We start from the raw sequence: 21305 nt of genomic DNA, 5'->3' as shown, positions 1-21305 counted from the left end.
TCACACCACTGCACTCCAGCCTGGGTGACAAAGTGAGACTCCATCTCAAAAGAAAAAAGAAAGAAAGAAAGGCTGGGCAGTGTGGCTCATGTGTGTAATCCCAGCACTTTCGGAGTCCAAGGCAAGCAGATCACGAGTCAATCAATAGATCAAGGCTGTCCTGGACAACATGATGAAACCATGTACCTACTAAAAATACAAAAAAAATAGTTGGGCATGGTGACATGGACCAGTAGTCCCAGCTACTTGGGAGGCTGAGGCAGGAGAATTGCTTGAACCTAAGAGTCAGAGGTTGCAGTCAGCCAAGATGACACCACGGCATTACAGCCTGACAACAGAGTAAGACTTTGTCTCAAAAAACATAAAGATAAAAATAAAAAAGTGCCAAATGTGGTGGTGTGTGACTGTAGCCCCAGCCACTCCTCTGGAGGCTAAGGTGGGAGGATCACCTGAACCCTGGAGGTGGAGGTTGCACTGAGCCAGGATTGCACCACTGCACTCCAGCCTGGGTGATGCAGTGAGGCTCTGTCCCCACAAAAAATAAAAAATCTGTCTTTATCTACAGGAGATATCTGCTGTTAAACTCATGATGAGGAAATAATGCAACCGACTGAGTACTCTCAGAAACTTGAGAAAAGTGACCAAGATCTCCGCCAGTGTTACCCTTGTACTGCAAAGCCCTGCAGTACCATCTGCGACATTTCTTTCTATTCACTCGAAAAAAGAAGAGATTGATTTTTTTTTTACAAATTACTTTATACCATTCAAATCAACACATCAAGTGGTGCATTTAGAGGTGTTGGTCGAGGTGTCAGAGGCCACATGACTTGAGGAGGGGGTGAAGTGTGAGGCCAAGTCAAGTGAAGGCGGAGTGTCAGCCGAGACAGCAGGTCAGCCAAGTGAAGGAGGTGGCTGAAGTACTAGAGAAGGCCTAGGGGAAGGAGGTGGCTGAGGGCTGAGAGGTCGTGAGGAGATACTTTAGGTACTAGAGGAGACTCATTTGAAGGTGATAGCTAAGGGAGCCTACCAAGGTAGAGAAGGTGGCCAAGGTGCCAGTGGCCACTAAGTGGACAAGTAGGCTGAGGACCCAGATGCCACACTGCTGGAGGAAGAAGATAAGGTCCAAGAGGAAATACAGCTGGATGAGGTGGATGGGGTCCCCCAGGTAAGACAGATGGATGAGGTGAATGGGGTCCCCAAGGAAAGATAGATGGATGAGGTGGATGGGGTCCCACAGGACACACAAAGGGATGAGGTGGATGGGGTCCCCCAGGACACACAGGGTGATGAGGTGGATGGGGTCCCCCAGGAAACACAGGGCAATGAGGTGGATGGGGTAACCCAGGACACACAGGATGATGAGGTGGATGAGGTCCCCCAGGACACACAGAGGGATGAGGTGGATGGGGTTCCCCAGGACACTCAGGGCAATGAGGTGGATGGGGTCCCCCGGGACACACAGGGCAATGACGTGGATGAGGTCCCCCGGGACACACAGGTCAATGAGGTGGATGAGGTCCCCCAGGACACACAGGGGAATGAGGTGGATTGGGTCCCCCAGGACACATAGAGGGATGAGGTGGATGGGGTTCCCCAGGACAGATAGGATCAGGTGGCTGAGGTACAGCAGGACAGACAGGTGGATGAGGTGGATAAAGTCCCATAGGAGATGCAGCTCGAGGAGATGGTGGAGATCCCACAAAACAAACAGCTGGAAGACATGAAGGAGGTCCCAGAGGACACTCAATTGCTGGAAGTGTCTGTGGTTTCAGAAGATCACCAGCTGGAGAAGATGATGGAGGTACCAGAGAGCACTTGACTGGAGGAGGTGACTGTGGTCTCAGAGAATCTTCACTTGGAGAAGATGATTGAGGTGGCACAGGACATTCAAGTGAAGTAGGTGGTTGAAGTCCCAGAGGACACGTGAGTGAAATAGGAGGTTGAGGTTCCAGAAAACACTCAAGTGGTGGAGTTGCCTGTGGCCTCAGAAAATCATTAGCTGAAGAAGGTGGTACAGGTAACAGATTACACTTGGGTGGAGGTGTGTGTGGTCTCAGAAAGTCTTCAGCTTGAGACGGTGGTAGAGGTAACAGATTACACTCGGGTGGAGGTGTGTGTGGTCTCAGAAAATCTTCAGCTTGAGATGGTGGTAGAGGTAACAGAGTACACTCGGGTGGAGGGGTGTGTGGTCTCAGAAAGTCTTCAACTTGAGATAGTGGTAGAGATATCAGAGAACACTCAAGTGGACGTGTGTGAGGTCTTAGAACATCTTCAGCTGGCGACGGTGGTAGAGATACCAGAAGACACTCAAATTGAGGTGAGTTGGGTCTTGGAAAATCTTCAGCTAAAGACAGAGGTAGAGGTACTAGAGTACACTCAGGTAGAGGTGTCTGTGGTCTCAGAAAATCATCAAGAAGGTGAAGAGATACCAGAAGGCACTCTATTGAAATAGGTAGTTGAGGCTGGAGAGGACACTCAAATGGTGGCGCTACCTGTAATCTCAAAAAATTATCAGTTAGAGAAAGTGGTTGAGGACCCAGAGAACACTGGATGGATGGTGTATGTGGTTTCAGAAAATCATCAGCTGGAGATGATGGTATATGTAGCAGAAGACACTGGAATAGTGGGGTCAGTGGTCTCCAAAGACTATCATCTAGAGAATGTGGTAGAGGTGCCAGAAGACACTCCAGTGGTGGTGTTCATGGTCTCCAATGGTTATCATCTGGAGAAAGTGGTAGAGGTGCCAGAAGACACTCGAATGGTGGTGTCCGTGGTCTCCAAAGGTTATCATCTGGAGAAGGTGGTAGAGGCGCCAGAAGACACTCGAATGGTGGTGTCTTCGGTCTCCAATGACTATCATCTGGAGACAGTGGTAGAGGTGCCAGAAGACACTCGAATGGTGGTATCTGTGATCTCCAAAGATTATCATCTACAGAAGATGGTAGAGGTGCCCAAAGACAGTCGGGTGGAGCTGTGTATGGACTCAGAAAATCATTGGCTAAGGGAAGTAGAGGGAACAGAAGACCCTCATGTGTAGGTGTCTGTGGTTTCTAAAACTCATCATCTGTAGATGGTGGTAGAGGTGTCAGAAGACACTCAGCTGGAGTTGTGTATGGACTCAGAAAATCATTGGCTAAGAGCGGTAGAGGTAACAGAACACTGTCATATGTAGGTGTCTGTGGTCTCGAAAACTCATCATCTGTAGATGGTGGTAGAGGTGTCAGAAGACACTCAGGTGGAGTTGTATATGGACTCAGAAAATCATTGGCTAAGGGCGGTAGAGGTAACAGAACACCGTCATATGTAGGTGTCTGTGGTCTCGAAAACTCATCATCTGTAGATGGTGGTAGAGGTGTCAGAAGACACTCGGGTGGAGTTGTGTATGGACTCAGAAAATCGTGGCCTGCAGAAGGTGGGAGAGATGCCAGAAAACATTCATGTGTAGGTGTCTGTGGTCCCCAAAAATTATCAGTTGGAGAAGGTGGCCGAGGTCCTAGAGGACACTGGAGTTGAGGATTTGTCAGAGGTCCCAGAACACCTTTAGCTGATGGAAATGGTTGAGCTCCCAGGTGACACCCAGATGGAGGAGGTGGCTGGCAAGCCGTCAGTGGCCTTGAAGGATCAGCCATGAAGTAGGGGGAGTAGGGCAATCCTGAGCAATGACGATGCTGTGCTGCAGCCATGTTAACCTGCAGGCAGAAGGAAGGAGTGTTTTGAAATGTATTAATTTGATGGACAGAACCACCATCAACAACACAGGCTGAACCTTATGTTGCTGTTGGTTTTTTGCACCTTTGCATCCTCCGGGTTTCAAAATAGCACACCAGTATCATGAAGTCACCCTTCCACTAAGTACCACCGACAGCTGGGGAGTGAGGAAAAGTAATTAGGACAAACTGTTTTCTCCACATGCCACTATGCCTGTCTGCAAATGTAGGCAGGCTGGGGGCCTGCCCCAGGGGAGACAGAGTCATAGCGCAGTAAGGAAGAAGCACGTTTCCAACACGGGAGTGCCTATGTCTATCCTCATTCCTCCCTCACCGCCGTCACCAGAGCATGCTCCTTGCATCAGATAAACAGCGAGTAAGAGAGGCATGAAAAGCCCATTGTCCACATATGTTGCAGCTTCTTTTTGGAGAATGTCCCCCAGGCCTTTTATGTTCTGTCTCTGATTCTCAGAACTCTGCAAGTCAGTGTGACCACCTGCTCCAAATCTAAGAAAACGGAGGCTGCCCGAGGAAGGAGAGCATGTGCCCAGGGTCACACAGCTTGCAGGAGGCACAGTGGGAGTTGACTCTAGCTTTGCCTGCAGGACCCTCTCATTTCCCCTCTGCTTCCCTTCTTGACAAAAGGTCTTGTTCATTCTGGGGGTTCCCCCCATGAGCACAAATGGCTCTGGGGAAATGTGCGTTCCTGAAGACATTCAGGGGAACTGGAAGAAAGTTTTCTGATGGAACAATCCGACATACAGAAGTCAGTTAGGCACAGCTAGAATATTTCTTTGAATTCCCAGGCTATACAAATTTTAAGTGCATCATGACATAAATAATACTTTTGTACATGGGAAAATGAGGTATGAATTCTGAAACAAGCAAGCTTTAGAAATGCGTTCAATTTCAAGTGTACAGTTCCCATCAGGTGTAATCATAAGCCTCAGCAGCTATTGTAAGTACAGAGGCCACACGAGAACGAGCATAACTGAGCATCAATTAATTAAAGCCTTCATTGGGAATCGTCGCTGTGGGTAATAGGTTACATTCACTTTCACTAACTCACAGTCAAGACATACTGTATTTTCTATTACAAGTACATAAACTCTGACACTTAGAATATTAGATCAGGGCACCACTGAAGCAGGGTGAAGGCGGGTTTTTATACAACACAGTTTACAACAGGAATGGGACTGTGATTAACTATGGAATTGACCTTGTTGAAGGGCATTCAAAACTGCACAAAGCACATATGAATATTGGATTAATGAGTTTTCACTTTCATCACTTCTGGGCATACAGCAGTTATTTCAAATGTTAATCACCTACCTTATAGAAGAAAACAAACAAAATCACAGCAAAATAAAACCCCACATGTTTCTGAAATAGATCCCACAACACCTTGAGTAAAAGAGATCAGTCAGAGTTCACTGGGCCATGAGGCCTACAGAGGTGGAGGTCGGTGACATTCCTCATGTTATTTCTGGAAACAGAACAGTAAAAGCCCGTCAGCCCTCAGTCCCTAAGCATTGACGGCTTCTGGAGGCGCCACCCAAGATGACTAGCTGGGAATGGAGAAGCCAGAAAGCTTATGGGGAAGATGTTGCTTCTGAAAAAGTCCAGACAGAAAACATATCACAGAACCCACAGAGCAGAGGCCAGGCCAGGAGAGAGTGATGGTGAAAAAGAATACAGTGTCCTGATACAGGCAAAGTGAAAATGACCCCAGCATTTACCTTTGTCTTCTCTGTGTTTTCAGTTGGGACGCAGCTGCTGTTCCTCATGGGAACCGAATGAGGTCCTGAATCTGCTAAGGGCCAGAGAAGGGAATGGCGCTAAATCTGGCTTCCATGTTCTGTGCCGAATAAGAAACCCTCCACGCCCTCCGCTGCCATCTCACTCTCTTTGCCACACTCATGTCCCTTACCAGAGGCACAGGGTTTATTGGCAGATGCCTCAGAGGACTCTGGAGCCCTCTGGGCCTCAGCCCTGAGGAAGACACTGCAGATCCCTGGTCCAGGGGTATTCTTAACTCTCAACAGGCTGTGGACAGGTCAGGCTCTAACCAGCTGGAAATGAGCTTGAAATCAGGGGTTCCCAGTACACATCAAAGGAAATCACCCATCATGTGATTGCAGACTCCAAATTAAAATAGAAACAGCCATAGATGGGAAGAACATTTATAGGCCCAGGACAGCAGCAGCACTGCTGCTTTTCTTCAAGCTATAGGGGCATTTAAAATTCTGTGGATTCATAGTGAATCTATCCTCCATATCTCACCAGGCATTGTCAATATTTATGAAGAGAAATGAGTATAAAGAGACTAATACTCATGAGAAAAGGTCAGATTTACAGAAATTAAATGGAGGCTGGGTGTGGTGGCTCACACTCGTAATCCCAGCACTTTGGAGGGCCAAGGTGGGCAGATGACTTGAGGTCAAGAATTAGAGGCAAGCCTGGCCAACATGGTGAAACTCTGTCTCTACTAAAAATACAAAATTAAAAAAATTTGCCAGGCATAGTGGCAGGCGCATGTAGTTCCAGTTACTTGGGAGGCTGAGGCAGGAGAATTGCTTAAACCTGGGAGGCGGTTGTTGCAGTGAGCAAGAATCGCACCACTGTACTCCAGCCTGGGTGACAGAGCAAGGTTTTCCAAAAGAAAAGAAAAGAAAGAAATTAACTGGAAAGTTTTAGGGTCACACTTCAAATGTTAGAGGATTAAGATTACACAGATATTTAGCTTACTAAAGGAGTTATATAATTCACAATAAACAATTTAAATAAGCAAAAAGAATGGAGTTCCAAAAAGTGCAAATAAATGATTCTTTTCTTAAAGCAGACCTCATGATACTGCCTTATTGATCCATGAAGACATTGCCCAAAAATCTCTGTTCTTATCAGCACTTACAGCTCCCATTTAAAATGCTATTGTTGGACTTTTCTCAAATGAAAGAAAAATAAAGCCTTCACACTGACTCAAGGTGGGAAGGGGAGCTGGCCCATTTGCCTTGCAGGCTTGTCTTCACAGTTAAAAGTAACCAAGACGTCAGGGTGGGGCAATGTTCACAGTCAGTGGAGGGGCCTGAACTGTACCATTCACAGGGGACCAGCCAAGAGCCATTCAGCTAAGACGCCTGAGAAAAATGGGGCCCTGTCACCCAACGGGACAACTCTTCTCTTCATAAGTGCTTGAACTGTTTCCAGGAAATATGACAATTACCCCACCCAAGCCCTCACCCCCAAAAAGGAGAGGCGGAGTGTATAGATTTTGCAGCAGAAATTAAGCAGCTGCCTTCATGGGAGCTCCTACCTCTCCAGAAAGCGTTCTCCAGGCACAGGCGTTTCTGGACTGGCTCCTCACTAATGTGTCTCTTTGGCACTCTCTGCTTTCTCTTCCTTTCCCATTTAGAAAACAGAGAAAGAATTGACTTGAAGAAGAATTAAAACACCATGTTCTTTACTAGACACTCAAAGCTTCATCTTAAAACAAAAACATCCTTAAAAGTGACCGTCACAACTGGGCACGGTGGCTCACGCCTGCAATCCCAGCACTTTGGGAGGCTGAGGTGAGCAGATCACCTGAGGTCGGGAGTTTGAGACCAGCCTGACCAACATGTAGAAACTCTGTCTCTACCAAAATTACAAAATTAGTCAGGTGTAGTGGTTCATGCTTGTAATCCCAGCTACTCGGGAGGCTGAGGCAGAGAATTGCTTGAACCCAGGAATTGGAGGTTGCAGTGAGCTGAGACTGCACCACTGCACTCCAGTCTGAGAGAAAGAGCGAGATTCTGACTCAAAAAGAAAAAAAAATCCTTTACAATGACCTACCTGTGCTTCTTGTAGGCAGGCTTCCTCTCGGCCGTCTTCCTCTCGAAGGCTTGAGCACAGAGCTGTGGAAAGAAAAATACATCCACGTCCTGACCCGGCAGACTATGTCCAAAAGCAAGGAAAACAAACAAACAAAACTTACCCAGTTGTCAAACTTACCCTTTCTTGCAAAGAGACGATCTGAAAAAGCCACCACGCCCAGGCTGAAAGAACATCTTTCAAGTTCTTTGTAGAATTTGTTTTTTCTGATTTTAACTCCCAGAAATTTGTATTACCTGGGAGTTAAAATCAGAACCGACACTTTAAAAAATATCCCCACCCCAGGCATGGTGGCTCACGCTTGTAATCCCAGCACTTTGAGAGTCTGAGGTGGGTGGATCACTTGAGATTGGGAGTTTCAGACCAGCCTGGCAAACACGGTGAGACTCCATCTCTACTAAAAATACAAAAATTAGCTGGGTGTGGTGGCAACTGCCTGTCGTTCCAGCTGCTCAGGGAGGCTGAGGCAGGAGAATCACTTAAATCCAGGAGGTAGAGGTTGCAGTGAACCAAGATCACACCATTATACTCCAATCTGGGTGACAGAGCCAGATTCTGTCAAAAAAAAGAAAACTTCCCCCAATTTATATCGAAAATTCTCTGTTAAGGACTAAGTGGGGTAGAGACTGTAAAATGCGGCAGGGCATGGTGGCTCACACCTGTAATCCCAGAACTTTTGGAGGCTGCTGCAGGTGGATCACCTGAGTTCACAGTTCAAGACCTACCTGGCAAAAATGGTGAAATCCCATCTCTACCAAAAATACAAAAATTACCCGGAAATAATGGTGCACTATAATTCCAGCTACTTGGGAGGCTGGGGCAGGAAAGTCACTGGAACCTGGAAGGCAGAGGTTGCAGTGACCTGAGATTATGCCACTGCACTCCAGCCTTGGCCAGAGAGTGAGGCTTCGTTTCAAAAAAAAAAAAGGAGAGACTGTTAAATGTGCCTAGATATCTTCATAACTCATCTATTTTGTTTTCTACGTATCATGAAAAGCAGTCCCAAAGGGTAGGTAATTATCTACAATGTAAAAATAAAACGTACTTCCTCTTCCCTTGAATATAAAACAGCATTGTGGGATTAGTGAGTGCTTTTTCCTTGGATCATTGTTCAGAAGGAGGGTCAGCCCCCAGACAACCACATTTTTTACTGTCATGAAAGGCAAGAGAAAATATAGAGCTCAATTTACCCAATGGACAAAAAAACTCAAATGATGGCACAACTTAGCAGCCAAATTCCTATCAAGTACAGACTTTGGACATACTGATCCCTCTCCACCTGCAACCGGGAACATGCACTTTGATGACGTCATTCAAAATGACCCTGCCCAGACACACTTTTCACTGATTCTCTGAAGGGCAGTTCCAACAGATTCTCTGGGGCTTTCTTTGCATCATGAGATGCCATGCAGCTCTGCCCTTCACCTTCCTGCAGTTTGTCACCTTGTCCCTATGATCTCAGAGGAACTTTGTCTCAGGCCAACTGTTTGTTCCTTGGACTCTTTCATTTCCTTTAAAATTCATTTGCTGCCCCTCTAAATTGCCTCCACCTCCATCTATCTCCCTCGCCCCTGAAAAGAGGGTGCTTTTTAACCATCTGACCCTTCTTACAGTCTCATTTTTTGCCTGGCTCCCATGTTTATGCCTGTCCTATGCTTTTCTTCTCCTGTTAAGCTGTCTGTTGTTAGTTCACTTCTGCGGTGAACCATTAGAGAGGACAGTGAAAGCTTTCCTTCCAGCCACACAATAGAATTATAAAGCAGAAAAGTTTAGACAGAATTTCCTATTTAAATGCCAAAACTTCATACTCCATTTCTGATAAAGGGCACAAAGGTTTAAAAAAAAAAAACCTTATGTTTGACCCAAAGCTCTGTTGACATTCTATTAAACAAACATCAACCTATTTAATTTTCATAATGTAAATGGCAGATATTTTTATAATTCTTATGCTAATAAATCATTTCCCTGATGTTTTTGGTAAAACTGAATATACATAATAAAGTCCAGAACCATGAATTGTTTTAAATAATTTCTTCTTTTTGATTACAAGTATACCTTTACAGGAAGTTAGTATACTCACACAGAAGATAATTTTTTGGAGGAAAAGGCCAACTGTAGAAACTCCCAGAAACACAGTAGTGAAAAGCATCCACCGAATGCCAAGAAAGTCGTGTCCAGGATACAAATAATCAAGTAGAAACCTGATCGCCTGGAATAATAATAGTTCAAATAATTAAAAGGTGAATGACATTTATAATATTTCAGTAAATAATAATAATCTTTAGAAACCATTCAACCTCCTCCAAGAGGAAACCACACCCCTCAGATATCACCAGGGGATTCCACTGCTTCAAAACGGATTGGAAGTTATGAGTCTCATGGTTTTTGCATAGCTGGTAGTGTTTTTAGGCATTCCAAATGTAGAGTGTGTTTTTTTCTTGATGTAAAGCAGGGATATCCAATTTTATGTCTTCCTTGGGCAATATTAAAAGAAGAAAAGTTGTCTTAGGCCACACATAAAATACATTAATACTAATAATAGCTGATGATCTAAAAAAAATCAGAAAAAGGCCAGGCACAGTGGCCCACGCCTGTAATCCTAGCACTGTGAGAATGCTGAAACCGGCTGATCACCTGAGTTCAGGAGTTCCAGACCAGCCTGGCCAACATGGTGAAACCTTGTCTCAACTAAAAATACAAAAATTAGGCAGGTGTGGTGGCAAGGGCCTGGAATCGCAGCTACTCAGGAGGCTGAGGCAGCAGAATCACTTGAACGAGGGAGGCAGAGGTTTCAATGAGCTGAGATCGCACCATTGCACTCCAGCCCAGGAGACAAGAGGGAAACTGTGTCTCAAAAAAAGAAAAACTACCAACCAAAAAAAAAAATTTTTTTTTTTTTGAGACAGTGTCCCACTCAGTTGCCCAGGCTGGAGTGCAATGGCACAATCTCGGCTCGCTACAACCTCTGACGCCTGGGTTCAAGCCATTCTCCTGCCTCAGCCTTTAGAGTAGCTGGGATTACAGGTGCCTGCCACTATGCCCAGCTAATTTCTATATTTTTTAGTAGAGATCTGGTTTCACCATGTTGGTCAGGCTGGTCTGGAACTCCTGACCTCAACTAATCCACCAGCCTCAGCCTCTCAATTATAGGAGTGAGCCACTACACCAGGCCCATCATTTCTTTATGTTTGGATAACACAAGGACTTGAAGACCCTTTCTTCTTTGGGTCAATCAATGACCTACACCATACACACTTTACAAAACAAAGGACAATACAATCATTCACATCCTGGTCCTGTCAGTCCTAGTGACTCCCGCATTGCAAACCTCCCAGCAGGTGCAGCCCTTTCCTCTCCATCTGATGGGCTGCTCAGCTCCCATCACACTGACTGGACACAGACTCCCTAGAGGCAGCCCCCAAGAGCAGAAGACAGGGATGACACAGAATTTCCTAAAAAGTCATCAAACCAGATGACACAAAACTTAGATGACATTTCACTTTGTTTTGGTTCATTTTGTTTGAGACAAGAGGCAGTGGGCGATCTCGGCTCACTGCAACCTCCAACTCCTGGGCCCAAGTGATCCTCCCACCTCAGCCTCTCCAGTAGCTGAGACTACAGCCGTGAGACACCAGGCCTGACTCATCATTTTTGGAATCTTTTGTAAGGATGGGGTTTGGCTATGATGCCCAGGTTAGTCTTGAACTTCTGGACTCAGGTGATCTGCCCACCTTAACCCCCCAAAGCGCTGAAATTACAGGCCTGCACTGTGTAATGTGCCACATGACACAGCCCAATAACAAGGAAGAAACTAGGGTCCAGTGTCTACTCACAAGGGTGGAGTGATGGCTGAGAAACTCCAGCAGGAGGAGCCAAAAGAGCAGCCGCCACACCCACATCTCCTGGTCTTCTCAGGGTGCCCTGAGGCGGCCAGGACAGAGATGGCTGCGGCTTAGGGCTGGGGGAAGGAAGGGGATGGGGATGGAAGGGAAGGGGAGGGAGGGGAAAGGGGATGTTGGGCACCCGGTGGAGGGGGAGGAGAACGGTCCGGGAAAGGATCCGGTTTAAACTAAGTCTTCAAGGGAGAGTGGGAGGTTCAGCTACAAGTCAGGGAGAAAGTCTATCAGGGAAGCAACAGGATATGCGGGGCAAGAAAGCAGGAGGCTCAGGAGCAATTAGGCGGAGACCAGGGCTCTGGTTTCCACCAAACCTTCTCCTGTTTGGGCGCTGCCTAAGCAACCCTGGGGCTTTATACTCCCTCTCCACCAATCACAGGCCTCGGAACGTGGTACCTCACAGTGGACATTCCACAGAGCACCTGTGTCCTCCAATGCCCCTCCCCCATCTCAGGCCCCTTACTTGACTTCCAAGGACAGGTCCTCTCTGGAACCTTCACAGACCTCACTTCTGGTCTTTCCCACCAGCTCCCTGTCCCTGCTTCTGAGCGGCTCCTTCCTTCCTGAGCTCCCAGGGTTTCTCACAGTCAGTCTTGGCTGCAAAACATAAGAAACAAATGATGGCAGGATGGCAGGAAGAACCCCACACACAAGCAGAGTAGGAGCTCCACAGCCCCCTCTCAGCCATTCATATTCTAAGCAACAAAACATCAGAAGGATGCAGAGGGTCCCGATAGTAAAGCATCTCCATCACATCCATGGAGCCATCGTCCATCATCCTGTATCTCAGATGATGGCAGATGAGGGGATGTGGAGCAACATTCATTTTAAGTATGCATGCATGGTACATTTACAAAAATTAAACGCAATTATCTTGTTCATCAAGCAAATCTCAGCATATTTCAGAGAAATCCAATCACGCAGCATGTTTCTGATCATAGAATTGTGCTAGAAGTCAATGATTAAAAGCTATCTAAAAATTATTATATGCTTGGAAATTCAAAGCATATAAACATAAGAAACATAAACATAAACATTCTTTCTTATGTTTATAAGAATCCAAAATGAAACAAGACTGCTTTTATACTCAGTGATAAGATCATAACATGACAATCAAATGTCTCCCTCTAGCCCAGGAATTCCACTTTGTGGCACAAGGTTGTGTGGTCTCAAATCACCCCTAACCCACCTAGCCATGTTAACATCTGAAACAGTGTGATGTTGTCACTTATCTATATTATCTTACTGCCTGTGAAGGTGGACTTTTAATTCTGAACCCTAATGAGGAGGAGAAAACCAAGTTGACTCTCATGGTTGACTTCCCACGGATGGCCACGGAATCTGTGCATTTCAAGAGACAAAGTTCATGAGCCTCTCTCCTGGGGGATTTGGCCACAATACCCAGAGGATTTAGCAGATCATGAGTGATGGGTGGGGAGTGCCAGGCAGGTGGGCAGGACTCAGTGGTCTGGTGACCAGATCAGACCCCCAGCTACACTTCCCAAAGGCCTGCTTCTGCCTGATCACACAGAGTGTGCTCAAACTCACTCAGGCCTCTCGCAGCTGAAAATCACTGCTTTCAGTGTCTTTACAGTTTACTATGATGTAAAGTTACTGTAAACTGCAAATATTCTATTCTTGCTACAAATGCCTTTATCATAAATAGAAAAACAACCCTGAGACACAAGCAAAATGAAACAGTGATAACACAACTATGGCATTCAATTCTATTCGTATGCTGTCACCTGCATAAAGAGCCCCAGATTTGGGTTGTCTTGGTTGTGAAAGGAGAGACCAAGTAAGTGGGTGTTGAAGTCAGATTAGCCCAAAAGTGAATGGCAGAGAGTACCATGACGTCCATGAAGGGTTGCTGGGGTCACTTTGATTATAGCCCAAGCAGAGACAGGGCAAGGAAGGAGATGTGAGCAGAGTTTGGGGAGGTGATTCATGTAGCCCAGGAAAGGCTCCCCAAAGCCAGGGTCAACCTCCCTTGCAGGCAGGTCCCTCGTGGAGGCACAGCCACACACCTTAGATTTGGGACCAGCTGTGTGACGCTGGGCTGGTTTCCTTCCACACAATGGGAGTGTCAATGGCTGTGTCAAAGGCTGTGTGAGGACAAGGGGAAGCAACCTGCTGAGCACCCATGTACTGAGTGTCATCACATCACAAGGACACCTTTCCTTCCAGAGCTGGCACCTGGGAAGGCCCTTGGCACTAAAGGCAGTGATGATCATAACAGCAGCAAATCATCATTTATGGCTGATGACGGAGAGTCACGGGTTAGGGGTCCTAGGTCCTTGATATCAATGAGGGTCTGGGGACTCCTGGGGACAGCTGAGTGAGTCCTGTAGGTCTCCTGGGTCCCCAGGGGCCAGGTCTGTCTTTAGTGGCATTAGGCCTAGGCTGGGATGCTAAGACAGCCACTGGAGCATTGGCAGGACAAACAGGCACAGAGGCAGTGGATCCATCGGAGGTGGCAGGTGTGGGATCATCTATCCACCAAGTAGAGTCACCAGGCCTGGCTGACCACTGCTCCCACAGACGATGCCCTGTCCCTTGCCTCACACTTTGGCAGGGCAGTGGCTAGCACCTGGGGCCTCACAGAGCATCCCTCTAAGACCTCTGTGTCCTGGTCATTGAATGGGCACTTGAGTTACCCAGGGCCACTGGAACAAGGAGGAAGAATCAGGCCCCACAATGTTCTGGGACAGTGCTTAGCACAGGAAAGTGCACAGAATGCATGCACGACACAGGGGAACTGTTGGTGTGGGAGCCAATATTTCATGACCTCCAGCCCTAATCTGAGCACTCTCACCTGTAAAATCTGAAACAGGGGACTTACAGGAAAGATAGCACCTGATTTAACTTAAAGGAACTAAAATGCTGAATGTTCCCACTCCTGATAGCCTTCCAAATCATCTCTTGCAATGCTCCCATCTTCACCACTATCATACGGGGTAAATGAGGCAATCAGAGATTTACTGACGCAGTGCCACTCAGCTAATTCTGAGCTCACTGCTGATCACAACTGAACAAACTCCTTTTTCTGAGGTTTACCCTGTTTGATCATGCTGCTGCTGATTTTGTGCAGCTCTGGGACAAACTCCACCTGGCTGAGGATAAAGCAAATCAGAGGTGACTCAGTCCTGCTGTCATTTCCTATCAATTCTCCACTCTCCTCCTCTGCCCCTCCACAGTTTCCCACACAGGCTGACACTGTATGGTAGCCCTAGCAGAGTCCACTGAGTATTTCAGGTTCTCCTCTGGGCCCCTTGAAGGTGGAGGTAGTTATGGGATTTGCTTTGACTCAGGAGATGTGAGTGGAAGTGAAGTGTGTCACCTCGAGTCAAAAGAGCTGGAAGCCATTCAGACTGGCCACCCTTTCCTTCATATATTAGAGCCGCTGATAGGTCCCATATAGAGGCTGCTCCTTTATTCGGGTGGCAGATGAGGGGATGTGGAGCACAGGGCCCAGGAGCGCCATGGAGGATGTGCAGCGTGAGTGGGAAAAGAGCCTTCAGTGTTGTACATTTCCATGTTGGGGGCCTGTTTATTGCCTACAGCGATACCTGGTCCATCCTAGCAGGCACACACTATCTACTCCATGCTCTGTGAAGCAGACTGGCCTACCATCAGAACATAAACTGGTTGTAGGACACACATAAGCTTCAGTTCCAGCTCTGCCTCTTATTAACTGCAACCTCAGGCATTTAACTTTCATTCTCTGAGCCTCCGTTTCAATTCTGTAAAATGAGTTGGTTATACTACTTCAGGTTGTGGAGAGAATGAAATGAAATAAAAATCCATGTAGAGCACTGAGCCCAGGGTCTGGCGCACACAGTGAGTACTTTATATCAGCCATGTAACTTCATAATGCACAGTGATTGTCAATATTCAGACAATGCAGCAAATTATTACCAGAAAAGTAAACTTACTTGCATATGTATTCTTTCAATCTTTATTTTTAAACAGATAGGAGAAAACTATGAATACTCTTTCATATCTAGTGTTTTTCTCTTAATAGCATATTGTTAAAAATTTTTTATCTTGACCTGTCACGATGGGTCATGCTTGTATTCCCAGAACTTTGGGAGGCCAAGGCGGGTGGATCATGAAACCAGGAGGTTGAGACCAGCCTGGCCAATATGGTGAAACCCCCGTCTCTACTAAAAATACAAAAATTAGCCAGGTGTGGTGGCATGCACCTCTAGTTCCGGCTACTTGGGAGGCTGAGGCAGAAGAATCACCTGAACCTGGGAGGCAGGGATTGCAGTGAGCCAAGATCATGCCACTACACTCCAGCCTGGGTGACAGAGCAAGACACTCTTTCAAAAGGAAAAAAATATACATACATATATATTTTTATATATATAAATATATATGTAAATATATATATAAATATATATGTAAATATATACATTTTTATATATGTAAATATATGTACATACATATATACACACATATAATGTCAAAAACAAAAGATCATTTATGAAATCATTTTAAATGACAAGATAATGTTTAATTTAATGAATAATTTAATTATTACTATTGGACTTTCTGTAGATTGCACAGAGCATTCAAAACAAATGAAGCAGAATTTTAAAAGTATTACTTGTAAAATAAATGTGATATTATTAATTTGATTCAAAAATATAGAACTATATATGTCATATAAAATGTTCTTCTAATTACGAATCATATTAAAAATAATTTAGAAGCTGCTGATTTTGATTTCTGTTTCAAATTTTGCAAAATAATTTTTTTTTTTTTTAAAGACAGACTCTCCCTCTGTCACCCAGGCTGGAGTGCTGTGGTGCAATCTTGGCTCACTTCAACCTCCGACTCCCAGGTCCAAGCGATTCTCCTGCCTCAGCCTCCCGAGTAGCTGAGACTACAGGCACATGCCACCATACCCGGCTAAATTTGTGTTTTTAGTAGAAGCAAGGTTTCTCCATGTTGGTCAGGCTGGTTCTGAACTCCTGACCTCAGGTGATTCACTTGACTCAGCCTCCTGAAGTGCTGGGATTACAGGCATGAGCCACAACTCCCTGCCTAAATGTTGCAGGATAATAAATGGCCTTTTGAAGTACTGCTGGACACTTATCTGGTTGTTTTTCTTTAGGTTAACATGCCAGCAATGATTCTTTTTGACTTCCTGACCAATACAGTGGTTTTTACCCAAATAATTCAACTACTCTACTCCATCCCTAAGCTACTTGCATGGAAGGAAAAAGGAGGAAAAAGCCAGTACTGTGACTGCCTACGCTCCCCCCAGCATGGCCCCCTGTGAGACGTGGGGCAGCCGAGACCAGGAACTGTTCCAGGGCGCCAGGCCCCGTCTGTCTGTGCTCACTCACCTTCCTCAGGTACTTGCATGAGGGTTGGCACTGACTTTACATGCTGCTGCAGCTCCTTGGTGAGTTGGCCCTGGTCATGGGACAGGAATTGTGGGCTCAGAACCATAGAGGGCTTCACCACCTGCAGAATGGGAACAGAAGCTCATGATGAGGGCCAACCCATTAGATAATTAAATTTTTAAAAAGTTTCTTGAATGAGTGGAAAAACAAGGTGATGCTTGAGTCTATAGTGGTCAAGAGCATGGGGGCCGCAGAAAAGGTCAGAACCAAGTTCAAATTCTTGTACTTTGAATTTCTACGTCATGCTATGCAAAATTAATTTACCCCTCTTCACCTGAGTTTTCTTTTGTGTGAAATGGAAACTATTTCATTCTTCATTCAGTTTCTATCAAGGATTCTAAAACACCCAACTCATTTAAAGGTATCGTCATTTCTGTCATAACTAGTGGAATCAATTTCACTATTATTGGACACACAGTTCTGTGCCTGAAACCTATAAAAAAGAAAATCTTACATCTAAAAAGTGTCAGTGATTTGTCATTGTTATATTATTAATCATAACTGTATTTAATCCACAAGGCCCTGTGCATGGCAGGTGCTCAACAAACACTTGTTCAATCAATGCATGTGGCCTCTGCAGCCACTGTTTAGGTTCTATTCGGCCTCTACCACTCATTAGCTGAGTGATGTGAGCGAGATAATTCATGTCTTTATGTCTTCATGTCCTTCTCTATAAAAAATATATATATAAGAATCCCCAGCTCCTTAGGTTGTTGCCAGAGCTGTGATATTAGCTGTGATAAACTTCTTCCAAATCGTCCTTTTCAGAGCCACAGATGAGGTCATAGTGCCATCTGGTGACCCTAGAGTGTAAGTACACATGATCACCAATATGCTCTCTCTCCACCACAGGTCCAAAACTGAGTAGTTAACTCCTGGAGATTTCTGCTGCATCTGCCTTCTCAGTGCTCACGTAAAGACTTTTGTATCTTCTTCCTCGCATTCCTGCAGATGGGGTTCATGTTGCCCAACACAGCTGGGTGATCCACACAGGGCAGTGACCACCTGTGCCAGCCCTGTGACGTCGCTGGAGGACCACTGTTCCTTCCTTCTCATGTTCTGGGTAGATGCCAGGGCTGGGATGACCCAGCCCTCAGGTTTCTTGCTTTGGAAAGTCACATTTTCTTTTGGCAAGGAAGGCAAAGGTCACAGAAAGCCAGAGACCCATGATCTCTCTGTGTCGCAGGTTCAAACTACAAAGGCCTGAACACTCTATGCTAAAAGCCCAAGGCTCGGGTGCTCCCCAGGGCTTCTCACCTCACGGCTTCTGCTGAGGGAGGATGAATACTATGTCCTTCCAGGGCTTTGGGAGCTTGTAGCAAGCAGCCTTCCCAGCACAAAATCTTTTGGAAACCTCAAACTGTGTCTAAAACACTGCTACACATTTTGCATCCTAGTTCCCATATCTCAGCGTGTTTTAGCAAAAAAAAAAAAAAAACTCAATTTCCTAAGTATGCAAGAGCAATGGATATTGTAGGACAATGTGACTTTTAAAAACATGTTATTTAGAACGGGCACAGTGGCTCATGCCTGTAATCTCAGCACTTTGGGAGGCTAAGGTGGGTGGATCACCTGAGGTCAGGAGTTAGAGACAAGCCTGACCAACAAGGAGAAACCCCATCTCTACTAAAAATACAAAATTGGCCAGGCATGGTGGCACATCACTGTAATTCCAGCTACTCAAGAGGCTGAGGCAGGAGAATCACTTAAACCTGGGTGGCAGAGGTTGCAGTGAACTATCATTCCATTGCACTCCAGCCTGGGCAACAAGAGCAAAACTCCATTTCAAGAAACAAACAAACAAAAAAACTGAGTCTCAGAATGATGAAGCACTTTGTCCGATGTGACTCAGCTAGTAAGTTTTGAGACCTTGCATCCAATCAAAGCCCATCTCATTCTAAAGGCCATGCTATGTATTCTCTGGCCCATGGAGAATAATTTTAACACAATAAGTGCCATTTCTACACAACAACGTTCTTGTCTCAAGTCCAAGAGTGCCTCCTACACTTCCTATGACACTGGCTTTCTGGTCACTAAAGATGCCATTCTAATGTATAATCATGTGGCCAATGGAGATATGACCAATGTAATCATGTGTGTACACCCATAAGCTGTACACACTCCTCCTTTGTCTGATGAAATTCAAGTACCCTTTTTGATTACTTAGCAAAACTGAGCTTTAAAAGAGTTAAGGTTTTGCTGGGTGTGGTGGCTCATGCCTGTAATCCCAGCACTTTGGGAGGCTGAAGTGGGTGGATCACGAGGTCAAGAGATTGAGACCATCCTGGCCAACATGGTGAAACCCCATCTCTACTAAAAGTACAAAAATTAGCTTGGTGTGGTGGTGCTCGTCTGTGGTCCTGACTACTCAGGAGACTGAGGAAGGAGAATTGCTTGAACCATGGATGCAGAGGTTGCAGTGAGCTGAGGTTATCCCACTGCACTCCAGCCTGGTGACAGAACAAGACTCTGTGCATATATATGTATGTATGTATGTATGTATGTATGTATGTGTGTGTGTGATATGTATATAAAGGGTTAAGGTTTTTATATCCATGGAACTTTCTGTATTGCTTTTGAAGTCTCTAGGTAAATGAATATTCTTCTAATAGTGACCTGTGTCATGGATGAACCTGGAAACCATCATTCTCAGCAAACTGACACAAGAACAAAAAATCAAACACCACATGTTCTCACTCATAGGCGGGTGTTGAACAATGAGATCACATGGACACAGGGAGGGGAGCATCACACACTAGGGTCTGCCGAGAGGGGGAAATAGGGGAGGGACAGTAGGGGGTGGGGAGTTGGGGAGAGAGAGCATGGGGAGGAATGCCAGATATAGGTGATGGGGAGGAAGGCAGCACACCACACTGACATGTGTGTACCTATGCAACAATCTTGCATGTTCTTCACATGTACCCCAAAACCTAAAATGCAATAAAAAAATAAAATTAAAAAAATATATATAGTGACCTGTGATTTTGTTTTGATCAAGTGTTTTCAAACTTGTCATCTTTGAGGGGTTTCTACAGCATCAAACTCCTAAATTGAGTCTTTTTGGCTTAAAATTAACCTTGGGATTTTTCAGCTGGGTCCCTCAGGGAGTCTAAAGAATGTGTCTCTCATCTCGTTAAGACATTAAATGATTCAATTTAGTTGGTAGATTGTATGGGTGGGCCTGGTCAAATGTGGTGATGCTGCGTGGGAGGGCATCGTCTAATGAGGTGACATTAGATCTCATCTCAGTTATATTAATGGGTGTGTTGTTGATACACATGTTCCAAAATTTTTATACATTTATACAAATTGAATATGTTATGATTTACAAGTTTGATTGTTATGCTAAATATCTGCTAAAGTTCTATTTGTATGAACATGTTATTGATGTCTGGGCATGGTCACTCACTCCTGTAATCCCAGCATGCTGAGAGATGAAGACAGGTAGATCAACTGAGATCAGGAGTTCAAGACCAGCCTGACCAACACGGTGAAACCCCATCTCTACTAACAATACAAAAATTAGCCGGGCGTGGTGTCAGGCACCTGTAATCCCAGCTACTTGGGAAGTTGAAACAGGAGAATCACTTGATTCCAAGAGGCGGAGTTTGCAGTGGTCTGAGATCATGCCCATTGCACTCCGGCTTGGGCAACAAGAGTGAAACTCCATCACAAAAACAAAAAGAGTACAAAAATTAGCCTGGCATGGTGGCATATGCCTGTAGTCCCAGCTACTTGAGAGGCTGAGTCAGGAGAACTTCTTGAACCCAGGAGGTGGAGGTTGTAGTAAGCTGAGATGCTGCCATTGCACTCCACCCTGGGCAACAGAGCAAGACTCCATCTCAAAAAAGAACAACAAAATAAGTTAGTAATGTATTCGGAGGATTATATGAAATTTATAAAAGTCTGGTGGTCCTGATGTGATGCCGTCAGTCAGGATTCTGGTTACTCTCTTAAAATGCTGCACATAAGACTAGTAACTACATTTCCTTGTGAATCGGGACTGTTCAGCAGATTTTCATCATAACTATTGATTCCATCATCCACATTTACTGTTTTGAATTCGTCTCTAAACATATCTGTAATCAGCAACAGTCCAAATTCAGATTTTCTTTTTTTTTTTTTAAGATGGAATCTCACTCTGTCACCTACGCTGGAGTGCAGTGGTGCCATCTCTGCTCACTGCATCCTCTGTATCCTGGGTTCAAGTGATTTTCCTGCCTCAGCCTCCCAAGTAGCTGGGACTAAAGGTGCCCACCACCATGCCCAGCTAATTAGTGGCAGTTGAGACAGGGTTTCACCATGTTGGCCAAGCTGGTCTCCAACTCATGACCTCATGATCCGCCATCCACCTCAGCCTCCCAAAGTGCTGGGATTACAGCTGTGAGCCACCATGCCTAGCTCCCAAATTTGCT

At 45.4% G+C, this 21305-nt stretch overlaps 1 protein-coding gene, 1 long non-coding RNA gene and 1 pseudogene across 2 annotated transcripts; 1 reads left to right on the top strand and 2 right to left on the bottom strand.

Annotated features, from left to right (window-relative positions):
• LOC108301102 overlaps positions 1 to 1570 on the top strand; it is a 4401-nt pseudogene extending 2831 nt beyond the window's left edge.
• A 1382-nt stretch (positions 1571 to 2952) lies between these two features.
• On the bottom strand, positions 2953 to 7565 carry LOC108301101 (nuclear pore complex-interacting protein family member B12-like). The gene is made up of 4 exons (XM_017524150.2): positions 7539 to 7565; positions 7021 to 7106; positions 5447 to 5520; positions 2953 to 3689 (listed from the first exon to the last, which is right to left on the bottom strand). The coding sequence occupies exons 3-4, from the start codon at positions 5492 to 5494 to the stop codon at positions 3051 to 3053; spliced, it is 687 nt and encodes a 228-aa protein (XP_017379639.1). The 5' UTR covers positions 5495 to 5520; positions 7021 to 7106; positions 7539 to 7565; the 3' UTR covers positions 2953 to 3050.
• Positions 7566 to 8750: 1185 nt separating this feature from the next.
• LOC119470485 lies at positions 8751 to 12069 on the bottom strand. The gene is made up of 3 exons (XR_005199398.1): positions 11978 to 12069; positions 11411 to 11535; positions 8751 to 9786 (listed from the first exon to the last, which is right to left on the bottom strand). It is a non-coding gene; the product is annotated as an uncharacterized LOC119470485 (long non-coding RNA).
• Between the last annotated feature and the right edge of the window lie 9236 nt (positions 12070 to 21305).

Source organism: Cebus imitator, unplaced genomic scaffold (genome assembly GCF_001604975.1).
Source record: "Cebus imitator isolate Cc_AM_T3 unplaced genomic scaffold, Cebus_imitator-1.0 Scaffold32, whole genome shotgun sequence".
Classification (NCBI taxonomy): Eukaryota; Metazoa; Chordata; class Mammalia; order Primates; family Cebidae; genus Cebus; species Cebus imitator.
Note: the sequence above shows the minus strand (reverse complement) of the source record. Positions and strands in the feature narration are given on the sequence as shown.